The sequence below is a fragment of the Cherax quadricarinatus genome, chromosome 100, assembly GCF_038502225.1.
Source record: "Cherax quadricarinatus isolate ZL_2023a chromosome 100, ASM3850222v1, whole genome shotgun sequence".
Taxonomy (NCBI): Eukaryota; Metazoa; Arthropoda; class Malacostraca; order Decapoda; family Parastacidae; genus Cherax; species Cherax quadricarinatus.
Window position 1 is genome coordinate 7,302,870 of NC_091391.1, and position 14,020 is coordinate 7,316,889.

Here is a 14,020-nt window from a genome sequence, read left to right on the forward strand (position 1 = left end):
TGGTGGCTTGAATGTTGATGAATGGTGGCTCTAATGTTGATGAATGGTGGCTCTAATGTTGATGAATGGTGGCTCTAATGTTGATGAATGGTGGCTCTAATGTTGATGAATGGTGGCTCTAATGTTGATTGGTGGCTCTAAAGTTGATGAATGGTGGCTGTAATGTTGGTGAATGGGGGTCCTAATGTTGATGAATGGTGGCTCTAATGTTGGTGAATGGTGGCTCTAATGTTGGTGAATGGTGGCTCTAATGTTGATGAATGGGGGTCCTAATGTTGATGAATGGTGGCTCTAATGTTGGTGAATGGTGGCTCTAATGTTGGTGAATGGGGGTCCTAATGTTGATGAATGGTGGCTCTAATGTTGATGAATGGTGGCTCTAATGTTGATGAATGGTGGCTCTAATGTTGATGAATGGTGGCTATAATGTTGATGAATGGTGGCTCTAATGTTGTAAAGTAAAAGGACACAAGTGCAACTAATGTGACATTTATTGTGGCAACGTTTCGCTCTGCAGGAGCTTTATCAAGCCATTACAAACAATACATGGACACAGAGGGTATATAAAGGCTCAGAGTGAGGTGAATACTAGTGAGGTACCATTTTGATGTTCACTAGTGGTAGTAGTAGTAGTAGTGGTAGTGACAAAAGTAATACAATATTGTAGAGCAATTAATTCGTACATGAGTAAAAGGATATAAAAGCTATTACTTGGGTAACATAAAAATAGGTTGGACAAATATAAACTGGAATGAGGCAGCTTGTTTCAGTGTTCACTCTCTGTAATGTGCTTTGTGTAGTATAACAGGAGAGACTATGTGAAGGCAGGGTTTACTGTTTTCAGGAGGATTCTTGCTAAGACTTCGGAGATGGTGAAGCTGCCGTTGTTTTGTTTAATTGTATTCGAAACAGCGATCAGTGCTGATTCAAGGCACTTGCGTGTGTGGAAATTAGTTTCTTTTATCACTAATTGGGCGTCTCTGAATTTCATAAGATGATTGGTACCTCACTAGTATTCACCTCACTCTGAGCCTTTATATACCCTCTGTGTCCATGTATTGTTTGTAATGGCTTGATAAAGCTCCTGGAGAGCGAAACGTTGCCACAATAAATGTCACATTAGTTGCACTTGTGTCCTTTTACTTTACATATTGTCGGTAATTCTACCAACTTTATTACAAACGGCTCTAATGTTGATGATTGGTGGCTCTAATGTTGGTGAATGGGGGTCCTAATGTTGATGAATGGTGGCTCTAATGTTGGTGAATGGTGGCTCTAATGTTAGTGAATGGTGGCTCTAATGTTGGTGAATGGGGTCCTAATGTTGATGAATGGTGGCTCTAATGTTGGTGAATAGTGGCTCTAATGTTGGTGAATGGTGGCTCTAATGTTGATGAATGGGGGTCCTAATGTTGATGATTGGTGGCTCTAATGTTGGTGAATGGTGGCTCTAATGTTGGTGAATGGGGGTCCTAATGTTGATGAATGGTGGCTCTAATGTTGGTGAATGGGGGTCCTAATGTTGATGAATGGGGGTCCTAATGTTGATGAATGGGGGTCCTAATGTTAATGAATGGGGGTCGTAATGTTAATGAATGGGGGTCCTAATGTTGGTGAATGGTGGCTCTAATGTTGGTGAATGGTGGCTCTAATGTTGGTGAATGGGGGCCTAATGTTGATGAATGGGGGTCCTAATGTTGATGAATGGGGGGTCGTGATGTTGATGAATGGGGGTCCTAATGTTGGGGAATGGTGGCTCTAATGTTGGTGAATGGTGGCTCTAATGTTGGTGAATGGGGGTCCTAATGTTGATGAATGGGGGTCCTAATGTTGATGAATGGGGGTCCTAATGTTAATGAATGGGGGTCTTAATGTTGATTAATGGGGGTCCTAATGTTGGTGAACGGTGGCTCTAATGTTGATGAATGGTGGCTCTAATGTTGGTGAATGGGGGTCCTAATGTTGGTGAATGGGGGTCCTAATGTTGATGAATGGGGGTCCTAATGTTGATGAATGGGGGTCCTAATGTTAATGAATGGGGGTCCTAATGTTGATGAATGGTGGCTCTAATGTTGGTGAATGGTGGCTCTAATGTTGATGAATGGTGGCTCTAATGTTGGTGAATGGGGGTTCTAATGTTGGTGAATGGGGGTCCTAATGTTGATGAATGGGGGTCCTAATGTTGAGGAATGGTGGCTGTAATGTTGATGAATGGTGGCTCTAATGTTGATGAATGGTGGCTCTAATGTTTGTGAATGGGGGTCCTAATGTTGATGAATGGGGGTCCTAATGTTGATGAATGGGGGTCCTTATGTTAATGAATGGGGGTTCTAATGTTGATGAATGGTGGCTCTAATGTTGGTGAATGGTGGCTCTAATGTTGGTGAATGGGGGTCCTAATGTTGGTGAATGGGGGTCCTAATGTTGATTAATGGGGTCCAAATGTTGAATGGGTGTCCTAATGTTGATGAATGGGGATCCTAATGTTGGTGAATGGTGGCTCTAATGTTGGTGAATGGTGGCTCTAATGTTGGTGAATGGGGGTCCTAATGTTGATGAATGGGGGTCCTAATGTTGATGAATTTGGGTCCTAATGTTAATGAATGGGGGTCCTAATGTTAATGGGGGCCTTAATCTTAATGGTAGCCCAAATGTTAATAGGGCCCTAATGTTAATGGGGGCCCTTATATTAATGGGGGCCCCTAATGTTAATATAATAATAATAATAATATCTGTGCTTTCTACAAGATCGATGGACTGAACACATCAGTTCCAGGTTGAGGGACTGATTACCTCAAACTCCTCCTCTCCTTACACCTTTCTGCTTTGTATTGGACTGATGAAGTCACTGTGTGGTGAAATATTTCCTCAATAAAGATTCCCTTATGTTGCATAAGTGTCTCTCAATCTTCAGCTTGTCAATTTTCAAAACCATTTATCACATAAAGAAATGGACCTGTGGATCAATTCCTTGATTTAGGCTTATTACCTTCCATTCCTAAATAATAAAAAAAGGCACAATACCATAACTGGAACAATACACATATAACCTGCACATAGAGGAGAGGAGCTTGCGACGATGTTTTGGTCCAACTTGGACCGCAGTATGACTTTGTAAATGGTCCAGGTCGGACTGAAACGTTGTTGTAAGCGTCTCTCTTCTATGTGTGGTGGCTCTAATGTTGATGAATGGGGGTCCTAATGTTGATGAATGGTGGCTCTAATTTTGGTGAATGGTGGCTCTAATGTTGGTGAATGGGGGTCCTAATGTTGATGAATGGTGGCTCTAATGTTGATGAATGGTGGCTCTAATGTTGATGAATGGTGGCTCTAATGTTGATGAATGGTGGCTCTAATGTTGATGAATGGTGGCTCTAATTTTGTAAAGTAAAAGGACACAAGTGCAACTAATGTGACATTTATTGTGGCAACGTTTCGCTCTGCAGGAGCTTTATCAAGCCATTACAAACAATACATGGACACAGAGGGTATATAAAGGCTCAGAGTGAGGTGAATACTAGTGAGGTACCATTTTGATGTTCACTAGTGGTAGTAGTAGTAGTAGTGGTAGTGACAAAAGTAATACAATATGGTAGAGCAATTAATTCGTACATGAGTAAAAGGATATAAAAGCTATTACTTGGGTAACATAAAAATAGGTTGGACAAATATAAACTGGAATGAGGCAGCTTGTTTCAGTGTTCACTCTCTGTAATGTGCTTTGTGTAGTATAACAGGAGAGACTATGTGAAGGCAGGGTTTACTGTTTTCAGGAGGATTCTTGCTAAGACTTCGGAGATGGTGAAGCTGCCGTTGTTTTGTTTAATTGTATTCGAAACAGCGATCAGTGCTGATTCAAGGCACTTGCGTGTGTGGAAATTAGTTTCTTTTATCACTAATTGGGCGTCTCTGAATTTCATAAGATGATTGGTACCTCACTAGTATTCACCTCACTCTGAGCCTTTATATACCCTCTGTGTCCATGTATTGTTTGTAATGGCTTGATAAAGCTCCTGGAGAGCGAAACGTTGCCACAATAAATGTCACATTAGTTGCACTTGTGTCCTTTTACTTTACATATTGTCGGTAATTCTACCAACTTTATTACAAACGGCTCTAATGTTGATGATTGGTGGCTCTAATGTTGGTGAATGGGGGTCCTAATGTTGATGAATGGTGGCTCTAATGTTGGTGAATGGTGGCTCTAATGTTAGTGAATGGTGGCTCTAATGTTGGTGAATGGGGGTCCTAATGTTGATGAATGGTGGCTCTAATGTTGGTGAATAGTGGCTCTAATGTTGGTGAATGGTGGCTCTAATGTTGATGAATGGGGGTCCTAATGTTGATGATTGTTGGCTCTAATGTTGGTGAATGGTGGATCTAATGTTGGTGAATGGGGGTCCTAATGTTGATGAATGGTGGCTCTAATGTTGGTGAATGGGGGTCCTAATGTTGATGAATGGGGGTCCTAATGTTGATGAATGGGGGTCCTAATGTTAATGAATGGGGGTCGTAATGTTAATGAATGGGGGTCCTAATGTTGGTGAATGGTGGCTCTAATGTTGGTGAATGGTGGCTCTAATGTTGGTGAATGGGGGTCCTAATGTTGATGAATGGGGGTCCTAATGTTGATGAATGGGGGGTCCTGATGTTGATGAATGGGGGTCCTAATGTTGGTGAATGGTGGCTCTAATGTTGGTGAATGGTGGCTCTAATGTTGGTGAATGGGGGTCCTAATGTTGATGAATGGGGGTCCTAATGTTGAAGAATGGGGGTCCTAATGTTAATGAATGGGGATCCTAATGTTGATGAATGGGGTCCTAATGTTGGTGAATGGTGGCTCTAATGTTGATGAATGGTGGCTCTAATGTTGGTGAATGGGGGTCCTAATGTTGGTGAATGGGGGTCCTAATGTTGATGAATGGTGGCTCTAATGTTGATGAATGGTGGCTCTAATGTTGATGAATGGTGGCTCTAATGTTGGTGAATGGGGGTCCTAATGTTGATGAATGGGGGTCCTAATGTTGATGAATGGGGGTCCTAATGTTAATGAATGGGGGTCCTAATGTTGATGAATGGTGGCTCTAATGTTGGTGAATGGTGGCTCTAATGTTGATGAATGGTGGCTCTAATGTTGGTGAATGGGGGTTCTAATGTTGGTGAATGGGGGTCCTAATGTTGATGAATGGGGGTCCTAATGTTGAGGAATGGTGGCTGTAATGTTGATGAATGGTGGCTCTAATGTTGATGAATGGTGGCTCTAATGTTTGTGAATGGGGGTCCTAATGTTGATGAATGGGGGTCCTAATGTTGATGAATGGGGGTCCTTATGTTAATGAATGGGGGTTCTAATGTTGATGAATGGTGGCTCTAATGTTGGTGAATGGTGGCTTTAATGTTGGTGAATGGGGTCCTAATGTTGGTGAATGGGGGTCCTAATGTTGATTAATGGGGGTCCTAATGTTGACTGGGGGTCCTAATGTTGATGAATGGGGATCCTAATGTTGGTGAATGGTGGCTCTAATGTTGGTGAATGGTGGCTCTAATGTTGGTGAATGGGGGTCCTAATGTTGATGAATGGGGGTCCTAATGTTGATGAATGGGGGTCCTAATGTTAATGAATGGGGGTCCTAATGTTAATGGGGGCCTTAATCTTAATGGTAGCCCAAATGTTAATAGGGCCCTAATGTTAATGGGGGCCCTTATATTAATGGGGGCCCCTAATGTTAATATAATAATAATAATAATATCTGTGCTTTCTACAAGATCGATGGACTGAACACATCAGTTCCAGGTTGAGGGACTGATTACCTCAAACTCCTCCTCTCCTTACACCTTTCTGCTTTGTATTGGACTGATGAAGTCACTGTGTGGTGAAATATTTCCTCAATAAAGATTCCCTTATGTTGCATAAGTGTCTCTCAATCTTCAGCTTGTCAATTTTCAAAACCATTTATCACATAAAGAAATGGACCTGTGGATCAATTCCTTGATTTAGGCTTATTACCTTCCATTCCTAAATAATAAAAAAAGGCACAATACCATAACTGGAACAATACACATATAACCTGCACATAGAGGAGAGGAGCTTGCGACGATGTTTTGGTCCAACTTGGACCGCAGTATGACTTTGTAAATGGTCCAGGTCGGACTGAAACGTTGTTGTAAGCGTCTCTCTTCTATATGTGGTGGCTCTAATGTTGATGAATGGGGGTCCTAATGTTGATGAATGGTGGCTCTAATGTTGGTGAATGGTGGCTCTAATGTTGGTGAATGGGGGTCCTAATGTTGATGAATGGTGGCTCTAATGTTGATGAATGGTGGCTCTAATGTTGATGAATGGTGGCTCTAATGTTGATGAATGGTGGCTCTAATGTTGATGAATGGTGGCTCTAATTTTGTAAAGTAAAAGGACACAAGTGCAACTAATGTGACATTTATTGTGGCAACGTTTCGCTCTGCAGGAGCTTTATCAAGCCATTACAAACAATACATGGACACAGAGGGTATATAAAGGCTCAGAGTGAGGTGAATACTAGTGAGGTACCATTTTGATGTTCACTAGTGGTAGTAGTAGTAGTAGTGGTAGTGACAAAAGTAATACAATATGGTAGAGCAATTAATTCGTACATGAGTAAAAGGATATAAAAGCTATTACTTGGGTAACATAAAAATAGGTTGGACAAATATAAACTGGAATGAGGCAGCTTGTTTCAGTGTTCACTCTCTGTAATGTGCTTTGTGTAGTATAACAGGAGAGACTATGTGAAGGCAGGGTTTACTGTTTTCAGGAGGATTCTTGCTAAGACTTCGGAGATGGTGAAGCTGCCGTTGTTTTGTTTAATTGTATTCGAAACAGCGATCAGTGCTGATTCAAGGCACTTGCGTGTGTGGAAATTAGTTTCTTTTATCACTAATTGGGCGTCTCTGAATTTCATAAGATGATTGGTACCTCACTAGTATTCACCTCACTCTGAGCCTTTATATACCCTCTGTGTCCATGTATTGTTTGTAATGGCTTGATAAAGCTCCTGGAGAGCGAAACGTTGCCACAATAAATGTCACATTAGTTGCACTTGTGTCCTTTTACTTTACATATTGTCGGTAATTCTACCAACTTTATTACAAACGGCTCTAATGTTGATGATTGGTGGCTCTAATGTTGGTGAATGGGGGTCCTAATGTTGATGAATGGTGGCTCTAATGTTGGTGAATGGTGGCTCTAATGTTAGTGAATGGTGGCTCTAATGTTGGTGAATGGGGGTCCTAATGTTGATGAATGGTGGCTCTAATGTTGGTGAATAGTGGCTCTAATGTTGGTGAATGGTGGCTCTAATGTTGATGAATGGGGGTCCTAATGTTGATGATTGTTGGCTCTAATGTTGGTGAATGGTGGATCTAATGTTGGTGAATGGGGGTCCTAATGTTGATGAATGGTGGCTCTAATGTTGGTGAATGGGGGTCCTAATGTTGATGAATGGGGGTCCTAATGTTGATGAATGGGGGTCCTAATGTTAATGAATGGGGGTCGTAATGTTAATGAATGGGGGTCCTAATGTTGGTGAATGGTGGCTCTAATGTTGGTGAATGGTGGCTCTAATGTTGGTGAATGGGGGTCCTAATGTTGATGAATGGGGGTCCTAATGTTGATGAATGGGGGGTCCTGATGTTGATGAATGGGGGTCCTAATGTTGGTGAATGGTGGCTCTAATGTTGGTGAATGGTGGCTCTAATGTTGGTGAATGGGGGTCCTAATGTTGATGAATGGGGGTCCTAATGTTGATGAATGGGGGTCCTAATGTTAATGAATGGGAGTCCTAATGTTGATGAATGGGGGTCCTAATGTTGGTGAATGGTGGCTCTAATGTTGATGAATGGTGGCTCTAATGTTGGTGAATGGGGGTCCTAATGTTGGTGAATGGGGGTCCTAATGTTGATGAATGGGGGTCCTAATGTTGATGAATGGTGGCTCTAATGTTGATGAATGGTGGCTCTAATGTTGGTGAATGGGGGTCCTAATGTTGATGAATGGGGGTCCTAATGTTGATGAATGGGGGTCCTAATGTTAATGAATGGGGGTCCTAATGTTGATGAATGGTGGCTCTAATGTTGGTGAATGGTGGCTCTAATGTTGATGAATGGTGGCTCTAATGTTGGTGAATGGGGGTCCTAATGTTGGTGAATGGGGGTCCTAATGTTGATGAATGGGGGTCCTAATGTTGAGGAATGGTGGCTGTAATGTTGATGAATGGTGGCTCTAATGTTGATGAATGGTGGCTCTAATGTTTGTGAATGGGGGTCCTAATGTTGATGAATGGGGGTCCTAATGTTGATGAATGGGGGTCCTTATGTTAATGAATGGGGGTTCTAATGTTGATGAATGGTGGCTCTAATGTTGGTGAATGGTGGCTTTAATGTTGGTGAATGGGGTCCTAATGTTGGTGAATGGGGGTCCTAATGTTGATTAATGGGGGTCCTAATGTTGACTGGGGGTCCTAATGTTGATGAATGGGGATCCTAATGTTGGTGAATGGTGGCTCTAATGTTGGTGAATGGTGGCTCTAATGTTGGTGAATGGGGGTCCTAATGTTGATGAATGGGGGTCCTAATGTTGATGAATGGGGGTCCTAATGTTAATGAATGGGGGTCCTAATGTTAATGGGGGCCTTAATCTTAATGGTAGCCCAAATGTTAATAGGGCCCTAATGTTAATGGGGGCCCTTATATTAATGGGGGCCCCTAATGTTAATATAATAATAATAATAATATCTGTGCTTTCTACAAGATCGATGGACTGAACACATCAGTTCCAGGTTGAGGGACTGATTACCTCAAACTCCTCCTCTCCTTACACCTTTCTGCTTTGTATTGGACTGATGAAGTCACTGTGTGGTGAAATATTTCCTCAATAAAGATTCCCTTATGTTGCATAAGTGTCTCTCAATCTTCAGCTTGTCAATTTTCAAAACCATTTATCACATAAAGAAATGGACCTGTGGATCAATTCCTTGATTTAGGCTTATTACCTTCCATTCCTAAATAATAAAAAAAGGCACAATACCATAACTGGAACAATACACATATAACCTGCACATAGAGGAGAGGAGCTTGCGACGATGTTTTGGTCCAACTTGGACCGCAGTATGACTTTGTAAATGGTCCAGGTCGGACTGAAACGTTGTTGTAAGCGTCTCTCTTCTATATGTGGTGGCTCTAATGTTGATGAATGGGGGTCCTAATGTTGATGAATGGTGGCTCTAATGTTGGTGAATGGTGGCTCTAATGTTGGTGAATGGGGGTCCTAATGTTGATGAATGGTGGCTCTAATGTTGATGAATGGTGGCTCTAATGTTGATGAATGGTGGCTCTAATGTTGATGAATGGTGGCTCTAATGTTGATGAATGGTGGCTCTAATTTTGTAAAGTAAAAGGACACAAGTGCAACTAATGTGACATTTATTGTGGCAACGTTTCGCTCTGCAGGAGCTTTATCAAGCCATTACAAACAATACATGGACACAGAGGGTATATAAAGGCTCAGAGTGAGGTGAATACTAGTGAGGTACCATTTTGATGTTCACTAGTGGTAGTAGTAGTAGTAGTGGTAGTGACAAAAGTAATACAATATGGTAGAGCAATTAATTCGTACATGAGTAAAAGGATATAAAAGCTATTACTTGGGTAACATAAAAATAGGTTGGACAAATATAAACTGGAATGAGGCAGCTTGTTTCAGTGTTCACTCTCTGTAATGTGCTTTGTGTAGTATAACAGGAGAGACTATGTGAAGGCAGGGTTTACTGTTTTCAGGAGGATTCTTGCTAAGACTTCGGAGATGGTGAAGCTGCCGTTGTTTTGTTTAATTGTATTCGAAACAGCGATCAGTGCTGATTCAAGGCACTTGCGTGTGTGGAAATTAGTTTCTTTTATCACTAATTGGGCGTCTCTGAATTTCATAAGATGATTGGTACCTCACTAGTATTCACCTCACTCTGAGCCTTTATATACCCTCTGTGTCCATGTATTGTTTGTAATGGCTTGATAAAGCTCCTGGAGAGCGAAACGTTGCCACAATAAATGTCACATTAGTTGCACTTGTGTCCTTTTACTTTACATATTGTCGGTAATTCTACCAACTTTATTACAAACGGCTCTAATGTTGATGATTGGTGGCTCTAATGTTGGTGAATGGGGGTCCTAATGTTGATGAATGGTGGCTCTAATGTTGGTGAATGGTGGCTCTAATGTTAGTGAATGGTGGCTCTAATGTTGGTGAATGGGGGTCCTAATGTTGATGAATGGTGGCTCTAATGTTGGTGAATAGTGGCTCTAATGTTGGTGAATGGTGGCTCTAATGTTGATGAATGGGGGTCCTAATGTTGATGATTGTTGGCTCTAATGTTGGTGAATGGTGGATCTAATGTTGGTGAATGGGGGTCCTAATGTTGATGAATGGTGGCTCTAATGTTGGTGAATGGGGGTCCTAATGTTGATGAATGGGGGTCCTAATGTTGATGAATGGGGGTCCTAATGTCAATGGGGGTCGTAATGTTAATGAATGGGGGTCCTAATGTTGGTGAATGGTGGCTCTAATGTTGGTGAATGGTGGCTCTAATGTTGGTGAATGGGGGTCCTAATGTTGATGAATGGGGGTCCTAATGTTGATGAATGGGGGGTCCTGATGTTGATGAATGGGGGTCCTAATGTTGGTGAATGGTGGCTCTAATGTTGGTGAATGGTGGCTCTAATGTTGGTGAATGGGGGTGCTAATGTTGATGAATGGGGGTCCTAATGTTGATGAATGGGGGTCCTAATGTTAATGAATGGGGGTCTTAATGTTGATGAATGGGGGTCCTAATGTTGGTGAACGGTGGCTCTAATGTTGATGAATGGTGGCTCTAATGTTGGTGAATGGGGGTCCTAATGTTGGTGAATGGGGGTCCTAATGTTGATGAATGGGGGTCCTAATGTTGATGAATGGTGGCTCTAATGTTGATGAATGGTGGCTCTAATGTTGGTGAATGGGGGTCCTAATGTTGATGAATGGGGGTCCTAATGTTGATGAATGGGGGTCCTAATGTTAATGAATGGGGGTCCTAATGTTGATGAATGGTGGCTCTAATGTTGGTGAATGGTGGCTCTAATGTTGATGAATGGTTGCTCTAATGTTGGTGAATGGGGGTTCTAATGTTGGTGAATGGGGGTCCTAATGTTGATGAATGGGGGTCCTAATGTTGAGGAATGGTGGCTGTAATGTTGATGAATGGTGGCTCTAATGTTGATGAATGGTGGCTCTAATGTTTGTGAATGGGGGTCCTAATGTTGATGAATGGGGGTCCTAATGTTGATGAATGGGGGTCCTAATGTTAATGAATGGGGGTTCTAATGTTGATGAATGGTGGCTCTAATGTTGGTGAATGGTGGCTCTAATGTTGGTGAATGGGGTCCTAATGTTGGTGAATGGGGGTCCTAATGTTGATTAATGGGGGTCCTAATGTTGACTGGGGGTCCTAATGTTGATGAATGGGGATCCTAATGTTGGTGAATGGTGGCTCTAATGTTGGTGAATGGTGGCTCTAATGTTGGTGAATGGGGGTTCTAATGTTGGTGAATGGGGGTCCTAATGTTGATGAATGGGGGTCCTAATGTTGAGGAATGGTGGCTGTAATGTTGATGAATGGTGGCTCTAATGTTGATGAATGGTGGCTCTAATGTTTGTGAATGGGGGTCCTAATGTTGATGAATGGGGGTCCTAATGTTGATGAATGGGGGTCCTAATGTTAATGAATGGGGGTTCTAATGTTGATGAATGGTGGCTCTAATGTTGGTGAATGGTGGCTCTAATGTTGGTGAATGGGGTCCTAATGTTGGTGAATGGGGGTCCTAATGTTGATTAATGGGGGTCCTAATGTTGACTGGGGGTCCTAATGTTGATGAATGGGGATCCTAATGTTGGTGAATGGTGGCTCTAATGTTGGTGAATGGTGGCTCTAATGTTGGTGAATGGGGGTCCTAATGTTGATGAATGGGGTCCTAATGTTGATGAATGGGGGTCCTAATGTTAATGAATGGGGGTCCTAATGTTAATGGGGGCCTTAATCTTAATGGTAGCCCAAATGTTAATAGGGCCCTAATGTTAATGGGGGCCCTTATATTAATGGGGGCCCCTAATGTTAATATAATAATAATAATATCTGTGCTTTCTACAAGATCGATGGACTGAACACATCAGTTCCAGGTTGAGGGACTGATTACCTCAAACTCCTCCTCTCCTTACACCTTTCTGCTTTGTATTGGACTGATGAAGTCACTGTGTGGTGAAATATTTCCTCAATAAAGATTCCCTTATGTTGCATAAGTGTCTCTCAATCTTCAGCTTGTCAATTTTCAAAACCATTTATCACATAAAGAAATGGACCTGTGGATCAATTCCTTGATTTAGGCTTATTACCTTCCATTCCTAAATAATAAAAAAAGGCACAATACCATAACTGGAACAATACACATATAACCTGCACATAGAGGAGAGGAGCTTGCGACGATGTTTTGGTCCAACTTGGACCGCAGTATGACTTTGTAAATGGTCCAGGTCGGACTGAAACGTTGTTGTAAGCGTCTCTCTTCTATGTGCGGGCCATTTGTGTATTCTTCCATTCCTACGTATGCTCCATGGCCCCCATACCATTGTTTATACTGGAATGGGTGACATTAAAGAGCATGTTGAAAGCCCATGGGTTTACCAGTCCCTATGGAGGAAATAATATTAAATTCTTCTTTAACGTAATAGGAAAGCGGACTTGTAAATCTGGTTTATTTTTTCTAGGTAAGGCCCCATACAGCACAAGAATATAATCGAGGCAGCTGCGTCGAGGTCGCTCCTGCGTCTTCTCAAGTTATATTGGGGTATGACCATTTCTGTGACTTCGATGCAGTATTTGGTCCCGATGTTAGTCAAAAGGAGCTTTATTCATCGTGTCTTGCAGACTTGGTAGTGAATTTCTTCCAAGGTTAGTGTGCCATTTTGTGCAACTGAAATTCATAATTCAAAATATTGTTTTCAAAGCATTGTAAATGCATATAATTAAAAAAAAATAATTGTATGCACGTGATTTTGGGCAGCACCGAGCAGAAATATTTTAAATCTACCTTAAATTACAATATAATTCATGCATTTTGTGTTTTTGGTTCATTGAACATTAAAATATATATGTGATACAACTGTTGTGTATACAGTCTTTCCTCACTTAGTGACGTACTCGTTTACCGATGACTTGGACTTAAGACGGGCTCTCTGACCAGTCTGCATACCTAAATAATGTATATTAGAGCTGATTTCCTCCAGTCTGTTTATTACGGTATGCAGTACACTATTGTATAATTTTTTTTTCAACAAACTGGCCGTATCCCACCAAGGCAGGGTGGCCCAAAAAAAAAAAACGAAAGTTTCTCTTTTTAAATTTAGTAATTATACAGGAGAAGGGGTTACTAGCCCCTTTTGCTCCCGGCATTTTAGTCGCCTCTTACAACACGCATGGCTTACGGAGGAAGAATTCTGTTCCACTTCCCCATGGAGGTAAGAGGAAATAAACAAGAACAAGAACTGGGAAGAAAATAGAGCAAAACCCAGAGGGGTGTGTATATATATATGCTTGTATACATGTATGTGTAGTGTGACCTAAGTGTAAGTAGAAGTAGCAAGACGTACCTGAAATCTTGCATGTTTATGAGACAGAAAAAAGGACACTAGCAATCCTACCATCATGTAAAACAATTACAGGCTTTTGTTTTACACTCACTTGGCAGGATGGTAGCACCTCCCTGGGCGGTTGCTGTCTACCAACCTACTACCACAGGACGGTAGTACCTCCCTGGGTGGTTGTTGTCTACCAACCTACTACCACAGGATGGTAGCACCTCCCTGGGCGGTTGCTGTCTACCAACCTACTACCACAGGACGGTAGTACCTCCCTGGGTGGTTGTTGTCTACCAACCTACTACCACAGGATGGTAGCACCTCCCT

At 41.9% G+C, this 14,020-nt stretch overlaps 1 protein-coding gene and 1 long non-coding RNA gene across 3 annotated transcripts in view; one reads left to right on the forward strand and one right to left on the reverse strand.

The window, feature by feature from the left end:
* The window catches only part of cos (kinesin-like protein costa), a 144,715-nt gene that overhangs the window by 2,992 nt on the left and 127,703 nt on the right, over positions 1-14,020 (forward strand). For both annotated transcript variants that reach the window (XM_070079644.1, XM_070079643.1), the window contains exon 2: positions 12,824-13,007. In XM_070079644.1, the coding sequence (XP_069935745.1) occupies positions 12,824-13,007 (184 nt within the window). The remainder of the gene's footprint in view (positions 1-12,823; positions 13,008-14,020) is intronic.
* The window catches only part of LOC138851109 (uncharacterized), a 77,999-nt gene continuing 76,879 nt past the window's right edge, over positions 12,901-14,020 (reverse strand). Inside the window, exon 3 of the long non-coding RNA XR_011390992.1 lies at positions 12,901-13,029. This is a non-coding gene — a long non-coding RNA (uncharacterized lncRNA). The remainder of the gene's footprint in view (positions 13,030-14,020) is intronic.